The sequence below is a fragment of the Uloborus diversus genome, chromosome 4 (assembly GCF_026930045.1).
Source record: "Uloborus diversus isolate 005 chromosome 4, Udiv.v.3.1, whole genome shotgun sequence".
NCBI classification, from domain to species: domain Eukaryota; kingdom Metazoa; phylum Arthropoda; class Arachnida; order Araneae; family Uloboridae; genus Uloborus; species Uloborus diversus.
Genome location: NC_072734.1, coordinates 88,314,958 through 88,337,237, shown reverse-complemented (window position 1 = coordinate 88,337,237; position 22,280 = coordinate 88,314,958). Strand labels below are relative to the sequence as shown.

The 22,280-nt window shown below is 33.0% G+C and overlaps 1 protein-coding gene across 1 annotated transcript; it reads right to left on the bottom strand.

The window, feature by feature from the left end:
• Positions 1-337: 337 nt before the first annotated feature.
• On the bottom strand, positions 338-21,746 carry LOC129220696 (serine/threonine/tyrosine-interacting protein A-like). The gene is made up of 9 exons (XM_054855126.1): positions 21,711-21,746; positions 21,016-21,069; positions 15,166-15,263; positions 15,023-15,083; positions 14,483-14,519; positions 3,696-3,735; positions 3,561-3,611; positions 548-620; positions 338-455 (listed from the first exon to the last, which is right to left on the bottom strand). Exons 1-9 carry the CDS (start codon positions 21,744-21,746, stop codon positions 372-374), a joined length of 534 nt encoding a protein of 177 aa, XP_054711101.1. The 3' UTR covers positions 338-371.
• Between the last annotated feature and the right edge of the window lie 534 nt (positions 21,747-22,280).

Below are 22,280 nucleotides of genomic sequence, written 5' to 3'. Positions count from 1 at the left end.
AGAAAACAAGTAAATGAATAGAAAATGAGCCAATAAGTATAATAAGCTCTATTCCTGACCGATTTCCTGCCTTTTCATGACATCCAAACATTTAAAAAAAAAAAAAAAAATAATAGAGCTCAAAACCACAGGTTCGTTTGGGAAGGGGGGGGGGGTGCATTCTTTAGCATGATACCCCAAAAATGGTGGTCTGTATCCATTCCTGATGCTGGGTAATATTGCAATAAGAAGTGTGCAGTTTTCGTAAAGGATATAAAATGACATAAAGGAGAGAAAGGTTTTTACCTTTCTTTTAGATCATAGTGAGTTTTTCAGTTTTAGTATTCAGTAATGAAATGATATTAAGTTAGCGATGGAGATAGTTTGCAAAACTAAACACTATTACACTCACCAGTCACTTTAGATGTATGACCATTTAGTAACGTCCTTTGAGCTTTGTAGATAGGTTCATATTCCTGTAAGATAGATTAAAAGGTTCATTTTAGAGAAATAAATGGAATTATGAATGTATATATTAATTATTTACACTTGACTTTAGAGGTTTCACCTTTAGCTGCTGCATAAAACCTTCATTTGGACGGACACAAACCCTTTTCGTCTGAACCAAAGTAAAAGCATCACTGTAACAGACAAAGACAAAATGTTAAAAAATAAATGTAGAACAAAAGCTACACAATCAGTCATGTTTAAAGATCAAGAGAAGGAAAATTTTACAGCCGCCAGGTGATTAGAAGCAAATGTTTTGTGGCTACTTGTTTCTCTCTAGTCGTCATTTTTCTGAAACCTGAGAAAGGTAACTAAACAATGAACTAGCATTTGAATTACTGCCAAAACATAATGTTTTTAGTTTAATCAAAAGTTAAAATAGCTAATGATTAACATCAATTGTATAATCAAGATTTAATTATGCAACAGGAATTTACTTCATTTCAAGAAGAATACGAAAGTATTCTTGAAAATGACCAACTTAAAATTGTTATTGACACCTTTCTTTGTAATTTTGCTCATCCATAACTTTAGTTAACTAGCTAAATCACCCGGCTTTGCACCGTCTACCACAAAAATAAAAGTTTTGTCAAGTGACCCGTGTTCTACAATTAGGCTTAAATTTAAAAAAAAAAAAAAAAAAAAATTGTAAAATTTTTGGTCAAAATAATGACTCTTAACCTGTTTAGGACGAACCAGTGGAAAGAGGAAGAAGCACTTTCCCAGGCCCACACGCTCCGCAGGAATCCGTGCGCATGAGCCCGGGCGATTTTCCTAGTTATAAGCCTAATTTTATTTAAAAGTTTATGTAAAACCATTGCTGCAGTTTAATGAGCTGAAACTTTTGAATCATTATCATTAATATTCTCTGAATGCATTCCAGCAAAATTTTCATCATATTAAAAAAAATAACTACGAATTTTGAGGAAAAATGTTTTTTCCCCCGCAAAATAAAAGACTGTCTATGTACGTGGGTTATAAGTTTTCGTACAAGCATTCAAAATACAGGCAAAACATTAGAAAATCAAAACAAATAAAATATTTCAGACAAAAATGAGAAATAGTACATCAAACTAATTATTGCCGAAATACCTCTGAAGCTTTGATGTCCACTTGCCATTAACTTGCGTTAAAACATCTGCATTAAAACCCACATCATCAGTATCACTGTCTCCAATATTCAAAATTAATGCCTTCCTTTTCATGTATGATTCATTCATCAGTTTTTATATCTGACCCTCCGTTAAAAATTTCATTCTTTTATCCATCGTGATTGAAGTAAAACTGATCCTAACCATACCGAATACGACCTAGCAAACCCAAAACTGAAACCTTTACTCCCACTCCTAACCAATAAATATTCATTCTTTTCATTTCAATAAAATATAAACAAACACAAGGAGCAAAAGTCATAAATCTGAGCTCTGTTAATCCAGCTTCAGAGGCTGTAACACGTGCAGTTGTTTTTCTTATCCAAATCCCTGGATTAAAAAGAAAGAATATAACTTAAAGCTCATGTTGAACGTAAACATTCTGTAGAACTGTATTGGAAAAAGTAACCGACTTCAACTGACATCTAGGGTCATTTAAAAAATCAACTATATCGTTCCAAACTGAGATCACGCAGACATGCTCACGGCCCACCTGGCACGGAAAGTATAATCACGCCTGCGGTAATGCGGCCGCTGGAAGGAGAAACGGGTGATCACGTATACGTGATAATGGTCGCAAACAGGTTAAATTTCATTACGGGTAAATAAAAAACTTCCGAATAAATTAAATGTAATCCTTTATTAATATAGCTAAAATCCTTGATTATCTTCTGCTGGCAGTACAAGGGAAAAAAAATCATCACAATGCCAAAGCAATCATTTTATTTATTTAGTCAAGAAAAAAATGGTAACAGTGATAGACATCGGTAAACGATATTCGCCCGCGTTTTCATTCCTAATGTAATGTAATGTAAAATCGTCTTTATTCAAATTAGATTAACTTCTCAACTCTTTCGGCAAATGTAAAGTTTCAGTTTTAGGTTGGCATCCTTTGATGCCCAATCATATGCAAATGAGGCATGCTAGTATAAATAGTGAACAATTCCAATCGTTCTCTCTCTTTTGTCAGCCTCTTGTATGTTAGGTCCGGTAGATGCTGGGGATTATGGCCAGGTTTATTTTCATAAATTTATTTTGCGAGTTTATTTATTTTAGTTACAATGTACCAATAAATTTTTGGTAAGCTTTTAAACAAATTTTCAATGTTCATTTCTCCACATTGACATTAATTCTGCATCTTCCACTGTGTGGTACCAACTCTGCTTGTATAAGCAAGTAATATTGTTGACTGACTTAGCCTTTCGGCTGTCCGTTTAAACATCTTAAGTTATCAAACAGATCTTTCTTCTGAATATGTTTATTCACGATAATTTAAATTGAGATCGTTGGCAAACCATAAATTTCTTATTCCATTTCGTTGTTCCATTAGGTTTAAAAATGCTTATAACTTTTTTCTTGATAATTTTACAGCCTTGTTTTTTGTTTTTTAAATTCTAAGGAAATTAATCAATATTAGGTATATTTTTATGGGCTTTTGAATGGAGTTGAATAAAGAAAATCAGATAATTATTTCGGGTAGAAAGAGCCATTTAATACCTTTTTCAAATTTAAAAATTAAAATTCCTACTGTTTGGTACTTTTTTGGCATTTAAAAACCCCCCTACGTTTCTTATTAGTTGTTCATGTATCTCCCAGCCAAAATTTGGTCGAGATCCGACATTAATTGTTGATTTGTATAGGGAACATACTAACACACAGACATATATATTTTGATTTTTTTTGAAGATAGCCAAAAATCTCGCTTAAGATTATTTAATTAAATAAAAGTGCAAGTATTATAAATTTGATCGCCTGCTAAGAAACACTCAGATCACCAAAACCTCAAAGAACTAGTTGTATCAAATTTTTCAATTGGTCTTTGAATCACTATATCTGAAATTCAAAATCTAGTTTTCGCGATATTACATCGTTAATTCTGATAACAATAAAGAATATGATGACAAATAGAATAATGTTACTCACTTGTACGGTAAGCTTTTTGTTTCCATAACATAACCAATGACTAGTGCAGCACTGCAATAGTAACATTAATTATTGCAAATATTGAAATAGTTTATAAATTTCAACAAAGCGATAGGTACCAGAAATGGTATTTACCTTCTAGATATGCCAGTATTACCATGGACTAGAACTTTACCTAAATAGTAATAACAATTAATAGTACTGAACCTATCATGCTGTACATCAATAATATAACTTCTCATCAGGCTTACTGGTTGTCATCCATCCAAGATGCTTTTGGCTCAAACTTCACTTGAAATGTCTCAAGTTTCTTCAGAGCAAAAATGAACACAAAAGAGAAATTTTAAATAGATCTTGCTATTAATACATCATTGAGTAGGGCTTCAATCTCAGATTGGATGGTATTTTTTCTGATTAGCTGATCTTTGTTCTTCAGGAGGCTTGTCTTCTTTAGTACAGAGAAGACATCATAATTGGTGCATTATTGAGCATAACACAGTGGCTTGAAACTTGCTGATTGGCTATTGTTAAGTACACTATTACTACTGGATACCAGTGTTTTTTCAAAGAAACTCAAGTATCTTCTACAAGTTTTTGTCATCTCTTTAGAGAAGCTAAAAGATATATAATTATCCAAAACCATTAAAAGAAAACAAGAAATTTTAAAAGTTAAGTTTTGTGTTCTCGTCTCATCAATCAGATACTCTATAATTTTTCAAGAATATAAGCCAATCAGAAGGATCCTAATCAAATCTGGCATTGGTGCCCTATCCATTGAAGCTTAACAGGCAAGGGAGGTGGAAGGGATAAAAACACCCATGAGAAGCCATGGTTTTTAAATTACAGCCAATCCTAATACCGTAGTTTGTATGTACACATGTAAAGACTTCTTTGATAAAAATAAACCTTTCCAGATTGTTATTCTGGCTGTACTACTGAAGTTCAGGACGATTTTTTAGTTAAAAATTCATGCACAGATTTTTCTAATACACATTTGTGCTTTGAAGAAGTATAAGACATGTTAGGCAAAAAATCAGCCTTAACAACATGGATGGACCCCAGCCTACAAGATTGGGAAGTAATAATGCTAAAAAAAACTTCATAAAACAATTTCACACCAAAAATTTAATTCTCAAATTTTACTTGTGTATATATCATTTTGATTTTTGCCGACAATACTACAAATATTGAATGAAAGCCCGACATTGTACTAATTTTTGTTATGAACTTCAGCTGCAAAACAATAGCTATTCTCTTTGAGGCAGTAGAGGATATAAAAGGGGGGGGGGGGAGTGTATCCCTCGATAAGACATGAAATTCAACTAAGACTTTAAAATTCTTGGAGTCAGAGTTGGAGAGCCGGCCATTTTCCCACCGACTTTGCAGCCCTAATTAGAGTTTATGTATCAAAGAAATGTATTAAAACTTACTCTTTAACATAAATATATATTGAAAAATGTACGTATAACAACCGTAACTGCTTTTGTCAAGACCGTAATCACAATCAAATATTCATAAAGTTTAAATTCTTATCAAATATGCTTAGTTTTTTTCAAAATATAAAATGGAGCCTAATCATTGAGAAATTGTTTCAAAAATCCAGAAGATCATAAGTACAATAATTGTACAAAAAAGTTGCATTGTTTCATGACATTAAAAAAAAACCTCTTTTTTTTTGACACGGCTGTAACCACACATTTTCTAGATTTTTCAACAGCTTCCACTAATAATCTCAAACAAATATTGAGTGATAATAATGTTGGATACAAACTTTATCATTTCTTGTTTTCATCAAAACTTAAACAGCATTTTAAAATAAAATACGTGCAACTGAAGTTGTGTGAAAGTCATGACTGTAACCATGGATTGGCCTAATATAAAAATTTTTTTGGACATCAGTTGGATATTTCATTTGACTTTAGCACCTCTCAAAAATTTAAGTTGGAAGAAGAAAGAAGCTCAGCGAGTGTCACTACGAACCCTACATGCCAGTGGAGGTTCAGTGGTGATAAAAAACAAATGGAGAATTCTTTGAATTTTAGAATGAAACAAACAAGATGTTTTCAATTGTGACTTGCCCTGCAAAACCAATTTCCTTTTTTTTTTTTGCTCTGTGATAATTGTTCTTCATTCCTAAAACTACTAAGCTTCAGTAAAAATCTAAACATTTCCAAGCCATCAAAAAATGAAATGCTTGAGGCATTTGAAATAATCTGTTCTGCACTTCAGTTTGTAAAAATGTTCCTGATGAAGATTTTAGTGGACTGAATAAATGTAAACATATCTTAAGTGAACCTTATGCAAAATGTGCTATTCAGCAAGACTTTTGTTGTTCTCTTTTTCTTTTCAAAGAACGCAACTATTATCATTGCAACGAATGTCTGAATTACTGTTTATTTAAAACCCTAATAAACAATAAATTTATCTTATGAATTCTTTTTAATTAGATTTTCATACAATGTAACTTCCAAATAAATTAGAAATGGAGTTCCATACATGAAAATTATCTTTAACTTTAATGTCTAAGGAGTAATTACAATAAAATTTTGCTTTTATATATCAAATTTTTTTCTGGCAAAATGCAACTTTGATACATGGAGGTTCAGCTGTAGTTCATAATTATAAATAGATATAATTTGTTATTTTGAATAAGTATGATTTATAAAACTAAATGACTTTCAGGGCAGATGGAGTACACCTAGACGATGAGAAATCACATAGCAATGCATGGTCGGAAACGCTTTCCCGGCGCGACAGCGACAACACAAAGCACAAGAAGGACAGGAGACAAATAAGAGGAGAAAACATGTTTTTTTTTTTTTTTTTTTAAATGCAGCAAAAATACTAGTAAGTTTTTGTCTGGTGTACATGATAGATGTCCATAGCTGCCAACATGCCAGTTTAAAATATCTTACAATGTGCGAGGTGGCTATATTACTACCCTTTTTTGACCATCATAAAGCAAAGTATTAAAATTTTAAATATTATAATATTTTCAAATCCTTACATTGACTTGATCTGTGCTTTTATAAGCAAAAAAAAAAAAAATTAATTTGAATTTTGTCTTCTTGAATTCAAATTATGTTTTTCGCAATCACGAGTGTGTGTTTGTATGTATGTGTGTGTGGGGGGGGGATGTATGTGTGTAGGCATGTGTGCGTGGGGGCGGGGTATGTGTATGTGTGTAGGCATGTGTGCGTGGGGGCGGGGTATGTGTATGTGTGTAAGAATATGTGTTTGTGTCTGTGTGCAGGCATGAATGTGTGGGCAGTTGTGTGTATTTGTGTGTATGTGTAGGTGTCTGTATGCATGCGTGTGTGTATGTGCTTGTGTATGTGTGTGTGTGTGTATGATGGCGTTTGTGTATGCGTTTGTGTGTGCGTGTGTGTGTAGGATATGGACGCAACCTGGAGACGGTTTCCGCTAGCGGAGCAGCATCGTGAGGCCGGCCGACGCGACGGGTAGTGCTGGCAGAGGGTGGCGCCGCGCCGGTGGGAAAAATGATAGCATGCCAAAAACAGTCAAATAAAAGCAATAAGCAATCGTGATTGCTCAAAAAAAACATAAATTTAAATATAAGTAAATAAATAAAATTTTATTTCTTGAACTTAAAACTTTGAAAAGTTGCTGATTTTGAAGCTTTCAAAAATTATCTATCAAAAGCTTGTTCAAAACAATCGTTTTTCTGCTCTCAAAAGTGCTGGAAGTAAAAGAAAACTTCAATGGTTCGCAATTTATCATAAAATTAAAACCAAAAACCTAAAAATCGAACAAATGTGCATAAGACTGTACAATAGGGTGGTCCAAAAAAGGCCCTTTTAAAAAAATTCCTGATTTTTATTGGTCCTACCCCCTCGTTTGGTTCCATCTGAGTAAAAAATAATTATTATGAAGTTTGAGCTCATAATTTTAACATTTAGAGGTAGCTCAATTCGGAACTCCAGCGCTCGAATACGCTACCTTGCGGTGATTTATAAAACTGCGTCTGCACCTAAAACATTGCCACGTTGCGCATCACGTGTGTCTGTTGACGTAAACACAGGCAGTTTGTTCTGAGTATTTATTAACGCAATCGATGTGTCTTAGTTTGCTTTCAGCTACAGAAATTAATTCGTCCCTTAGTAGTATTCTCGAGCTTCTCAAAATAATGTTAGTTTTTCTTATTTCTTTCAAAAAAGTATTAAATGGTGGAAGCGTAAACAAGAAAAGTCTGGATTAACAAAATTGGATAACGTAATACCAGGTAAAATTTTTTATTGTTTTGTATGAATTTGTAAGAATATGAGTTTTTTTTAATCTTAAATTAATTTAACTAATCATATTTTACAGCAGCATTTAGTTGGAATGGACAGTATGCAAAATATTTTCTTGAATTTATTATCGTAGAACAAAATGAAAAATGTTTAACCGAGAAAGAATTTACTTTATTCCTTTTATTCTCAGCTGAAAGGTTTCGCCAAATTTGTTTAGGGTTATAGTAGTTTTAGTATTGTGCAAGCAAAGTAGCCTTCGCGAGTTTTCGCATTTTTAGTTAAACCATTTTTAATTTTTATCATGAGTGGAATAAAATGATAGTAAGATTACAGAATTCGATAAGCAAAAAGAAATAATGGTCAATCAACTGAAAAGAAAACTACCACCATATATAAACTGTGAGTACACATTTTATTTATTTTGTTCTGAGTGAATTTGAATCAGTTTTTCAATTCGATGGAAAAAAAAACGAACTTAACAACATTGACTGGACACTTTTCCTTAACCTAATTCCACATAAATGATTTAAATAACCTTTGTTACTACAGTATCCTACTGAAATAGACAGTATGCAAATAAATTTTCTTGAAAATATTTATCGCAGAACAGATTGAAAAATCCAGAAAGAACGTTAAGAATTTGAACAATAAAAAATAAAAGTTCGCCAAAAATCTGTTTATAGGCTTATGGTTTTAAAATTATGTGAAAGAATAATGTATCTTGACAAGATTTCGCATATCAGGTAAATCATTTCCATGACGAATGAATTAAATGCATGATTTCTTTGGATATCCAATCATATAGTCATAGAAATAAATTATCTAGTGTTAAACGTTACTCTTGACAGTCTGCCACGTATGTGCACTATGTGACAAAAATGTCAACAAATGCTGGAAATGTCACGAAACTGAACTTAATATGTACTAATGTATAGAAAAACGGTACAAAATGAAAATGCCGTTCGAAGCGAACCAAAAATTTATGAATTCCGAATTCAACATCGTGAAAATGGCTGCTTCAGAACAACTTACTGTGTGTTCTGCATTAATTGTTTACTTTCGTAATACTTTTTGGTTTCTAATCTCTTTCTATATGGGTCAGAATAACCAAAAGACTTTGAAAAATCTTTTCAAATGAATAAAGCGAAAAAATCATGCATACGAACAAAAATCACAACACTTTTAGCATTTTCTTCGTTACCACATGCATTTGTTTTAGTTTTCAATTCCGCCATTAGACAGTGACTGCAGTGCCCCCTATAGTTCGTTGGAGTTGCGAATAGCCTCAAAGTTCACTGTTTTACCATTTTATGCCATAAATGTAGATAGAAATAAAATTGACGCTAGGAAAAGTATATAATTTATTTGATTAAAATTGCCAGCATTTTGTAAGTTAAAAATAGTTACATAATAATAATATTTCAACAGTTATGTATATGATTTTCCTTAGTACACATTACAAGCTCTGCTTTTTACATCCGGGATAAGCTCGTCAATGTTCTGAGACAACTTGGAACAAGAATTGGAATTGTTCTTCATTGTGTGTCATTTTTCCATTAAACTCTTTTATAAGGGCTATACCTCCTTCAACATTATCATAACCAATGAAATTCCTTGAATAATCCTTTTTGCTTTCTTAAAATCCTCCTGAAACTCCCAGATTTCTGGATATACGTGAATGAAGGTATCAGGTAAACCCATGCTTTGAAAAAAAATGAAACTGATCCCTTTGTCACAAGTTCTTCAAATTTCATATCCATAAAATGTTTTAGCAAAATCTTAGGGTGCTTCACCACATTATTTTTTCCGTTTACTTCATTCATCGCCTTCACCATCTGTCTTTTAATGTAGTGTGGCACTTTATTGGCAAAAAGGGCTAATGCCACAAGCTTTTCTGACAAATACCACAGGATTGGCAAATTTCTGTGTTGCAGTTTTGCTTATGTCTTCATCAATCCTTTTATACTTCAATAAAGATTTCATTAAAATTTTTATACAGTGCATTTTGAGCCATAGAAGCAGTCATCCAAGCCTTTGAATACACACGTATAACAAATATGCATATTTTTTACAATCCCTTTTCTTCTATTGACATGATGGTAAATTGACAGCTAAACATCCATATTTTCAAACAGTACAAAATTTTGGACATCCATCTAGCATGATGCATAGCCCCAGGTGCTACAAATTTGATACCATGTGGAGGAGCTTTACCGAGAAATATTAAGCATAGTTCAAGACATTCTCGATAATCATCTCTCGCTTGCGTGTCATGTTGTAACCTTTCAGCAAATACTATTGTAGTATCCTTTACATGTGTCACTTGTGCTAAAATGTCCTTATTGTTGATGCATATGATGTATTTGTCTTTGTCTATGAATTTTCAGCAGGCCTGGAATCGTTTAAAAAGAGGTATGTCTGGTGTAGAAGGAAAACCCAAACATTTATTAAACACTGCACCAATAATTAATTCCATAATGTGATGTCGACATGGAAAATATAGTAACCTTTTCTTTAGTTTTTGCTCTAGTAAAACACGGGTACCCTTGCTTTCTCAGGTATTGACACGCGTTGTGTCAAAGCACATTGCATAAACTTTGTCAGTTATGTCCCAGTCCTGCAAAGCTCACCTTCTTTATTTTTTTGTGTCATTGTACTTCTGTTTTTTTTTCTCAATAAGTTCCATTGTTAATAAAGTTTTCTAACTTGGGCTGACAGTTTTGGGGTCTTTGTTCGGGTATTCTAGCTTTCTGCCAAAATTTTGTTAATTCTTCTATTATATTTCTTGAAGACTCTCTTACGGTTTTCTTTAATTCAATATGGTTATGAAGAAACATACCCAATGCCAAACAAATTGAAGGTAGTTTACTACCTGTCAGCTCACTTCTGGTTGAACTAAGAAGATAAACCTCTGATTTTAATCTAATTGATGTATTTGCCATGCTCAGTTATTTTAAAGTAAAGAGACATATGCATTTCAAAAATAAGTGCAAACAGCCATTCCACCAACAGTGGTGAAATCAAAACCAAAACAATTAAGAATACATACATAAGCAACAACAAGTTGAACATTTTTTCCATCACAACTGTTAAAGTAATAAATCTTATGTATTTACTTGTATTTACAAAAGTATTTTTATAATGGCTATTGTTAAGTCTCTATATAAAATAGCAATTTTATAAAGCAATTGTTTTCTGCTTAATAAAAATAGCAATTGTGTTTTACCTTAGTGAGGTCAATGGTCGTGTGTCGTACGCGTTCTATTCAGCAATGATGAAAACTTTATCTGCGTTGAGCTACCTCTAAATATTATCAAAATGTTTTCAAATTTTGTCTGATTTATTTTTTAATACTTTGGAACAAAATGGGAGGGTAGGACTCAAAAAAATTTCACCTTCGAAATTTTGGACCACCCTACTGTCAGGGGCGGATCTAGAGGGGGGCCATGGGGGCCATGGCCCCTCCCAAAGCCTTGTGATTGTGTAGGAATTTCTTTAAGAAAAAAGAAAAGAAAAAATATTATGAGAAGATAACAAAATTTAACACATGTGTTTTACTGAAAAAGAAGTATAGGCCTTAATTGGGAGATAAATTATGTCCCTATCCTCAAAACAAAACTTTTATTTCCAAAATTTTTCTCCATCTTTTACATCATTTCTTGATTCCAACTACAGACACTTGGACGATCTCTAAATGCTGCTGTTCTCAGAATATACCTATTGTTGACAAGACCAAAGAGAGCCTAAATTTTCCTTTTTATTGCTTTGATTTCGAAACTAGGGGGAGAACCCCCTTTCCCATGCTCTTTCACAAATGCCTTGATATGTAGCAAAAAATTGCATTTTAAGTCTTTTATTTGGAAAAAATGTCAACGGAAACTAGCTTATCCAGCCCTTATCACTTAACTTACTTAAAAACAACTTAAATGAAATTTTTTGGAACTTCAATTACAAACGATTTTTGATAGGACCCCCTCCCTCCCTTGTTTATATCGTGATGACAGCTTTAAAAGGAGGTTTTTGGAGGAGCTCACGAATCTTCCATCCCTTTGTAAAATATGTATAAATATAGTTAAAAATCGAATTTTTAGAGCCTCAAAAGCAAAATATTTCCTGGAAGGAAGGATTCTAAGCACCTTCACACTTCCTTTAATGTAAAAGCAAACATTACCTAAAGGTGCATTTTTAGGCTGGACAACTGAAGAGTTCGAGAAGATCACCCCTCCTCTTCTAACTTCTCAAATGTATAATGACAGAATATTTTGGTTTCTAAGCTTTAATTTCAAAAAGTATTTTTGGCCAGCGCCCGAAACCTGATACCTTTCTCCGTACACCATCAAAAATAGACAAAATACGTTTTAGTTTTCTAATTTTCAAAAATTACTCGGAAATTTAAATTTTGAAACATTTTTGAGGGAGATTCCTAAATCCACCCCCTCACTAATGTCTCGATACCCCGAAAATTGAGCTTTTAAAACTTCATTTTAATAAAATTTCTGAGGAGTTCGGAGTTTGTTCAAAAATTTCGGGTGGCCCCTCCCAAAACAATCGGTTGGATCCGCCACTGCCTACTGTACAATCATACAAAATTTCTGAAAATCTTACAATGTACGGCAAAATCGTACAAGTTGGCAGTTATGGATGTCGTTACGTAAACCAAAGCAGTATACGGTATATATTGCATAACGGTGCATGCGCACACGCGTTTTTTGCTCGCTTTGACGTTCAATCTTCAATGCGCCAGAGATGTGAGGCATGCCAGGGACAGATTGGGACCCCTAAAAGAGCGGTGGACAAGCTACACAAGGGCACAGACATTAAGAAAAAAGTTGTTTAATATACATTTTTGTGGTGCTTTCTGCCTGGAGCATTAGGTGTTAATGCCCCACATGGGACCCCTATCTACCAAAAAAGTACACCGCAACTTGGTACAGTCGGAACCCAATTTAACAAACCTCTATGTAACGAATTTGAGGAAATTTTTTTTTCCCTGACTAAAAGGAAAGCAAAAACCCAATTAACGAATCATTTGAACAGCTGAAAAACAATTTTCTTTGTTTGAGTTAGGAAATATTGGATTATTTTCCAAATGACATATCCAGACTGTCCGAAGTAGAAAAACACTTTCAATGAAATCTGCAATTTTTGACGGGCAAGGGAAAAAAAAAAATAGTGTGGGCGAACTTAAAAAATTTTTTCTTATGTGTGTGTGTGGGGGGGGGGGGGTTCTGCCACAGAGAAAATTTTGAAATTGTAGTCCTAAGAAAGCAGTTTTAGTTGTATTCAGTAAATCACCGCCCATTAGCCAGGGCTAAAGCAGAAATACATAAAATACACAGCCAGCTCAGTCATTTCCAGCCGAGGATCGAACCTGAAACTGCAGTCCTTGGCTGGAAATGACTGAGCTGCCGATGTATTTTATGCAGTTTTAGTTGATTTATGCGGTGGAAAGTTTCATGGAGCCTTCTGAGGAAATTTTAAAAAACGCGATTATACAAAGGATTTTTAATTGTCATTTAGGGAAGAACAGGGATTTCTTATAATCCTTCTTGTTAAACCAAATGTTCCCTACACCATATACGCAATCTAGACCTAAAAATTCAGGAATCTCCCGGAAAAACCAGTAGAGTTGGCAGGTATGCTAACATCATTTTGCCTCAAACATTTTCCATTTTTTTGTATACATCGATAAAAATGATGACTAAAGGAACAAAATTCCCTGGGAAAAATTTTTTTTGGGGAGCAAATTTGGAAAATTCCCTGACATTTTGACCTGTGTCATTTTCCCTGACAATTCAAGGTTTTTCTGGAGTGTACGAACCCTGTTATTTGCGACATCATTGCAAAATTTTAGCTGCGCCCCTGTGGAGTTTTTATGGCTCTGAGGCATTTTTAAAAAAAAATTACTACCCCCCCTTCTAATGGTGGCGCTTTGTTGAAGGGTGCAACGGGACACGTCCCGGTGGGCCAGGCCACACCTGAGGCATGCATCACAGCCCGCGGTCGTAACTTCGAACACCTATTTTGATGAAGATTGTTGGCTCCTTCATGTTCTTTTTTCTTAGTTTTTTGCTGTACTAAGGATAATAAACATGTTTTCTTCTCTTATTCATGTCTCCTCTTTTTGGTGATTTAAGTCGTTTCGTCACTACCATGCAAGGAAAGCGTTTTCGACCATGTATTGCAATGTGGTTTGCCATTCTCTAAGTGTACTCTATCTGCCCTGAAAGTCTAAACACTGTACTGATACACCTTGTATATGGGCAGACCCTACCAATGGAACACAATAGTAGGCATGTGTGTATGAGTCAAGTTTTAAGTAAAATGCACTCCTGATTTATATTAATGTTTGTCTTCATTTCAATGTGCATTAACTAAACTCTAATGCACATTGTTTAAATTAACATTGTTTTTCATTTTCATTGCACAAAATAAATAAAAATAAGCTATTTAGCAACACTGCTATTTTAGCTGGAGGATGCTATTAATAAGATTAAATTATAACTGCTTTATATATGAAAGAGTCTACTCGAAGAGTAGTACAAAAGTATTTTAAAGAAATCTTTTTTTTTTTTTTTTTAAATTAAACAATATCAACAAAAGCAAGTTTTAAAACCTAAACGAGAAGCTTTACAAAACTTGGAAACAAAGAATTATTAGCTAATTTACCTCCATGCTTGAAACAGCTATCAATGAAGTGCTTAACCTGTAAAAAGAAATCCTAGATGTTATATAACTTCCAAACATCATATTTTAAAATGCTTCTAAAGTGAGAAATTTGAAACAAATTAAAGATAGTAGGCAATTTATAACTTAATTATTCACAACATAATATGAATGATGAAACTTAACAAGAATATGGAAGATAATCCAAAATTAAATTTTTAAATGAAACTGTTAAGGGTTTTGAAACTATCTCATTCTTATGAATTAAATACAGAGTAAAAAATCTAGTTATCAAATAAACATTGCTAGCAATTTATGTCTTTTCTGCATCTTTTTAAAATTACAAGAGAAGTGAAAAGAACAATAGAAATTTTAATAAAGGTTGGTAATTTTGAAAAAAAGAAATCAATTTATTTAGTAAACTAAATCTGAAACCAATGCGTTTTACTAAATACACTGACTATTTTTCAGCTGTGGTAATACTTTAAAAGAATGCAATTTAATTAGTTTCAAATTTAATCTAGTCATTGAAACAGATTTTACCTGTGGTAAAAATGGAATAATATTAGTTGTCAAAGCATCAGCAATGTCAATAACAGAATACCTAAAATAAATGAATCATGGAATTAGAACGTAAAACAAAAGTTTTACAGTATAAATTATGGAACTTGCTATGTTATACATACACAAATTTTTCAGGAAAGTTGGGTTGAATAAATTCTGCTTCTAACTCATGCCTTACGCAAACAATATGAGTGATGCCAGCTGCTTCCAACAAAGGTAACTAAAAAATTTAAGAAGACATAGTATGAAAGCCAAATTTTTGTAGAATCACTTAGCCATGTTAGTTATTTGACAAAATTGAAGAATACAAGTTCGATTATTTATTACTTTTTTTAATTTTAGAAAAAATTAAACAATTTTAAGTCAGAATATCTAGAGAGACCAGTGTATTAAGAACCATCATGTACCTAAAGCCTCCTTATTTATTTAAAAGTACTCAGTTCTAAGTTTTGCTCAAAAGGAGACTTTGAGCTACTGTCAACCCTCCTATTTCTCAAAAACTATTAGACTAACAAAAATATTTTTTTTAAAATTCCAATAGAGTTCCATAGAACATATCCAAAATTAGATGAAAAAACCTCGTATTAAGGTTTTATTACTTACTGATACTCACTCATCAAAAACCTAAACCACTTCCAAGTGACTTATATACTTAAAATTTGGCACCAAGAAGGAATATAACAGGCATATATAAAGTAAAAAAGTTAAAATGTCAAAAGGCTACATTTTTATAGCAAACAGCTGCATCGATTTTTAAAAGCATCAGACAATACAGAATAATTTGAAAAGTTTCAGCCAAGCAATCAAAATAAACACGTAATCTACTTCATAAACATTGCCAAAAACTGCTGTTTAAAATTTAAATGCTTGATTTTAAAACAAAACAAGCCCTTAAAAAAGACTAAGTTCCAAAAAATAGAAAATATCTTGCCAACAAATGTATCAAGTCATTTAAAAAAAATAAGAGATCGATTGATATGTGTAAAGCTAGGCAATGGCAAAAAAAAAAAAAAAAAAAAAAAAAAAAAAAAAAAAACCACACACGATAGTACGCAGGTTTACGGTTTAAAGAAAAGAGAAAAAAAGTGAAGTGAAGTAGCACAGATTTGGTAGCACAAAAAAAAAAAAAAAAAAAAAAAAAAAAAAAAAAAAATTGCACCAAAAATCAAGTCAAATTTTAAAAAATGCTCAGGCTTGAGGACACATAGGGGAGAGTGTGCATCGGCCCGGGCCGATGGGCCAGTCCAACCCTGATCAGAAGTGCAAAAATGGCAATAGCAGTTCCCACTGCTGTGGCCATTTATTAACTCTTAGAAAATTTTAGTGATAAATCAAAATAACTTTTTCTACAATTAGACTAGGAGCTGTTTCAAACTGCTTAGTTATCAAGAAACTTGACACAACTTAGGGTGTGTTTTTATATTCTTAAATAAAGATTGTACTTTAGTACTACAGTTGACTCTTGCTAACTCGAAATTGAAGGGAAGACATAAAAAATTCGAGTTACCGAAAATTCGAGTTATTAAAAACCTTACAAAAAATCATTCTATTTAAGGTATAAGTATTCTTATATGCCTCATTAACAAAAGCGAACACAAAATAAGAACATACCTTACTTTATTTAAAATATCTGCCAAGAAGAGTTTGACTTTGTTCCACAGAAAACAGCAGCCGAAACACATCTCCCCTCCCACATACCTGTGGTGAACACAACTGTGAAAATCACTAACAAAAGAGCCCAAGGACACGTTTTTCTTCTCTAGAGCGCGTAAATGGGGGAGAAAAGGGATAGCTGTTTGAAAATTCAAGTTTTAAGGGATTGAAATTTTTTTAAGTGAATGGGGGAAAAAATTCGAGTTACCGAAAAGTAGGTGAATTTAATTCGTGTTAAAGAGATAAAATTTCATCAAAAACGCAATAAAGATGCAGGGAAATACTTTTTTTTCAAGATATCGAAAATTTCGAGTTATCGCCAGTCGACTGTATAATTGTAAATACGGGTGATTCTTCAAAAACCTGACATTTTCCAATCACATTTTTTTCTTAAAAATAGAAATGTTGAAAAAAATCTGATAAAAATCATACTTACTCTTTGCTAGGAACTTATTAAGAGAAAAATAGAGGGAACTGACTTTAACTTATGTAATACTTTCAAAATGGGGGTCAAATTTTCATAGAGCAAGTGACAGACAAGCAGCACCAGGAGAGTTACAAAATGAATTTCTTTATGGGTTATCTAAAATGTAACTATAGTAATAAAGAAATAAATGAAGCCTAAATCAAAAAGTATGGTTATTAAATGAAAAAACAAAATTTATATAAAACCTCCATTAACGGACACCCCCCAATTTCTTCGAGTAAAAGTCCCACATAAGTTTTTTCATACTATTCACTCTAAATAGCTTACACTTCGAATAACGGACATTCATTTCAACAAGAAAAAAATTGATTGCTACATTAAAACTTTCTTAAAGTTAGCCATGCACAGTATGATAAAATTTACAAAAAGAAAAGTTACCTTCTCATTACCTGCGAATTACTTTATGGTTCAGGAAATACAAACAAAAAACAAAAAGGGAATCAGCAATATTAATAACATATATTTTGCTTTTAAGTTAAAAAGCAACTACGAAATTTACAGCAACCTCACTAACCTATTCGAGAAACCAATAAATCTCTTTTGGAATGATTCGCCCGAACAACAAGAAAAAAAGGTTTAGAATTATTTCCAATGATACATTTTTTATTTATTGCTTGCAAAATTTAACTTTCTTTTTTTCAATCAATCTTATTTTCCAGTTAATGTATTGGAAATAAATCCTTCTATTCTACAGGATGTGCTTAACGGACCAGTGCTTAAGAAATAATGTTTTTTTTAGGACAGGAGTATATGACACTTTTTTTAGGACAGGAGTATGACTTTTTTTTTTAGGACAGGAGTATGATATTTTCCATACAATTTGCCAGTAGTTTAAACCCAGGATTATAATTAAGGGAACTAATGTTATTTTTTGATTCTAACCTCTTAATTCAACTACACACTATATGAGTAGAATTATTATTTTTATTTTTTTTAACACAGAAATTTTGTCCAGGAGAATGACAGCAAAAGTGTTTCATGCCCATTTTTAAACTTCAAAGTTTTAGTAAGAACAACAGACAAAGCATATGAACTTAATACTTAATGAATCTAACAAAATGGTGACAATAAACAGTGTTGTAGCACAGCAAATCAAAAATTCCCTTTTTTTAATCTATAATAATTGAACTCATTCCTAGGACAAGAGAATGACATGAATCCTGGGGAGAAAGTTTAAAATGATGTATGTTGATGATTTAAATAATTTAATTTATTTAAAGAATGCTATTTTACACCTTTAAGTATGCTTAATTTTGTACTACAAATTGAATTTGTGGAATGTTGATATAAAATTTTTAAATAATTTAAGTCTATTTGAAAAATGGCTGGGGACACGCCAAAAGTGCTACTTTCTGGTTATTTAAAATTTTTTATAGAAAAATCTAAATGAGTTATTATTTTAATTAGAGTAGAATAACATCAGATAAGTTATTTCTAACTATTAAAAAAATGAAAACACTTAATGAGTTAAACAATTTTTGTGTTAGATACAGGGATATAATATTGTTAGAATTTTAGAGATTCACCCATATGCATTTACAAAACATTGTGAAAGAGTTCCAAACAGAGCCGGATTAGCCATAGAGCAGAACTAGCAAATGCTAGGGGCCCCGCACTTCTAGAGGCCTCACGCCAAGCGAAAAAAAAAAAAAATAAATAAAGAAAAAAATACTGTTTAAACTTATTTCTTTCTTTTCTTTTTTCGGATCCAGCTTTTCTCAGCAAAAATTAAGTTCCTGATAAATTTAAAATCATTATTTTTTTCCATAGGAGCGCACACTCGTAACGTATACTGAATAAAACCATCTTGAACATTACCATAGACTCTGGGCAGGAGGAGGGTTTCTTGTGGACACTTTCGAACCTTACCACCACCAACCGCATTAAAGATCATCTAAAATTTTATTAAGGACTCCAATTTCCAAAAATTACCCGAGGAGAGTCGCTGTGAACCAGAACCCTTTCTCTCATGTAACCAAAAATGGCATGTAACCGTGTTGTTGACTTTAGTTTTGAAAAATTTCCAAATACGGGCCCCCGAACCTTTTTTCCCACTAATGTTATCAAATGTAGTCAAAAATTGCAGTTTTGGAACTGTAATATCGGAAAGCTTCCGGAACCCCCTCCCTCATATATCGTCTAAATTGTGTTTTCGGAATTAAAAGCTCGAAAAATGCGTAGTGCGGGACAATGGAAAATATAAGAGAGGTAATAACCCTCACGAACCTCTAAAATTGTATGCTTATTCATTTATCATAAGCAGGGCTGGATTTACCTATAAGCTAAATAAGCTGTAGCTTAGGTTCCCTACTTTGTTGGGGTTTGCCAAATTTCAAAACAATGCAGGATTTGTTTCTGCAAAAAAAAAAAAAAAAAAAAAAAAAAAAAAAAAAAAAAAAAAAAAAAATTCATTTCCAAGTGCTTGAAAATTTGGAAAATTGTCAAATCTTGAATTTCTAACAAATGTCAAGTTGAGGGGGATACCAAAATCTGCCAAATTCAGCTCCTTGATACATTCTACATTAAAAATGTAAAAATCATGGTTCTCGCATTTCTGTAGCATATTGCTTGAGATAGATGATGTCTGTGACTAGCACATGTTTCATACCTTGCAATTTATTATTTAATCCCAAATGCAGTATTTCAGAAGTTCTTATTATTGCTTGCTTTTATCTTAATTCTACTGCAAACTGTTAATCTGTTTAGAACTAGGAAAAAAAAAGTACTCTACCTTTTTTCCCCCATTGCTAGTGATTGGAAAAAAATTGTTTTTATGATAAATCTCTCTCTTTTTTTATAAACATATAACAGGTGCTTCTTACATTTTAGAACAATCCTGTAAAATTACACAATCAAATATTAAAGCGTCGGACTGAAAAACGCAAATTAAATTCCTTAAATTATTTTAACTGTTCCCTTGAAAATAATTAAATAAGTCTTTGAAATTCCTTGAAAAATGCTTCAATTTTATTTATTTAAAATTGTCTAAATTTCTACACTAATTCTTTCAAAGCATTTTTTAGTACCGATCATTTTACATTTCATTCAGTGCATGTCGGTTTATCAAAACTTAACTACTATACCAAAAGACATTTTAAGTAAGTGACGATACAAAAGTGACGAGATTTTTTTTTTTCATTTCCCTCTCTTGTTCCCTATCGATTGCCTACAATTTGACGAACCACAAGCAATTTTAATTCTGATTGATCTTAACTTGGAAAAGAATGTATAACTTTTAAAAGGTTTTTGTTTGCCTTTTTTTTCCTGATATTTTTGTAATCCCAATTACCCCTTATAAGGCTTCAAAATGCAGAATTTTACATCTATTTCTCAAAACATTTCCCGAGAGAGAAACCTCCGGACACTCAAACATTGAGAATGTTCATTACCCCACTTAAAGGGGGTCCAAGAATCACTCATCTGATACTCATTCCCCTCCAAGATCACTAAAACAAAAACAAAGAGAATGACAGCGGAAAAAAACTTAACATTCTTGCAAAAACATGGACTTCAGTATCAGCGAAAAGAAAAAAATCACGCACCACGAAAAAAAGGTAGCCTACTTTGCCTCCAATGCAGTTGTCTGTGCTGCAAAAAAAAAAAGCCCCACACTTGAAATCGATTAGAGATGTGTTAAGACTGAATCTGGCCCTGATCATAGGAGCAACGCCATGAAGAAATCTGCTGATGTTCATTATCATATGAAAACGAGGGCCCCCTGGTAACGTTTGCTATGGGCCCTGCATTGGCTTAATCCGGCACTAGTTCCAAAGCAGACACAATTTGTGTTCAAACTGACCTCAGAAAACAAGCAGTAAGGTTCAATAATTACCTTAGTTTTACTGGCACATGAAAACGGCCCAAGAAAAAGTCCTGGTATAATTTCCTGCAATCAATAACAAAGTGATATCCTTTAGTAAAGAAATGAATTATCAAGAATAAATAGCAATTGATACAATAAGCAAAACTTTTCTTCATAAAAGCATGATGATAGTAAAAAAAAAATATATATATATATATACAGTCGACTCTTGATATCTCGACTTCGCTGAACTCGAATTTCCGCTTATGTCGAAGTTTTTGGATGGTCCCAAACTTCTGCTAATGTTCTTAATGGGTTTTTTTTCGTTAACTCGAAGTTCACTCCGCTTATCTCGAAGTTTGAGACAGACATCTCTTAACATTTATTGTCCTGATTATCAGTAGCGAAACCAACTTGACCGTAAAATGACGGAGAAAATTCTGCTATTTCCACCACCTGCTCCCTTTTGTTAGGGCTTTGAAGACGGGGGCGTAATTGACAGGTCGCCACCTCTTTTGACGAGAGAAAGAGCTAAAATGCACTCGTTCACGCGTTGCTTGTTCACGCTTCGATAAGTTCTTTTCAGTGGCTCTGTTAGAACGAGTACAAAAGGGAGATAGACCAGACGTTGATAAGGGATTAGCAAGAAAGAGAGCACGTGTAATACCCCCTGGGTGAGGGCTAAACCAGTTAGTGACCCACCAATTGAACTTGGAACTGCTCACTTGAAGCTTCGCTGATCTCAGCTTTTTAGCACTCATAGCATTTAGTAAATGATTGCATGCTCAGCGTTTTGAAAAATGAGTAAGAGAAAGCTAAAAATTTTAACTATTGAAGAAAAGGTCGATTTAATTAAAGATGTAGAGAATAATCCTACCGTTAAGAAAAAGGACTTGGCCCTGAAATATGGCATACCGCCGAATACATTATCGACAATAATGTCGAACAAAGAAAAAATATTAGAACATTACGAAACAAAGGGCGGTTCTGCAAATCTTAATCGTAAAAAAATCAAGGAGTGCACATACACCGACATTGAAACGGCACTCTTGAAATGGTTTAAGAATTATGAGCATAAGCGGACCGAAATCCCTGTGAGTGGAATTCTCCTTCGTGAAAAAGCACTTGATTTTGGCAAACTCCTTGGACACATGGACTTTGTAGCAAGCAGTGGATGGCTCGAGAGGTTTAAAGCTCGTCATAATATAGTTTTTCGGAATTTACATGGAGAAGCTAAAGACGTCCCGGAAAGTCTTTGTGAAGAATGGAGAATAAGACTTCCCACCCTACTGTTT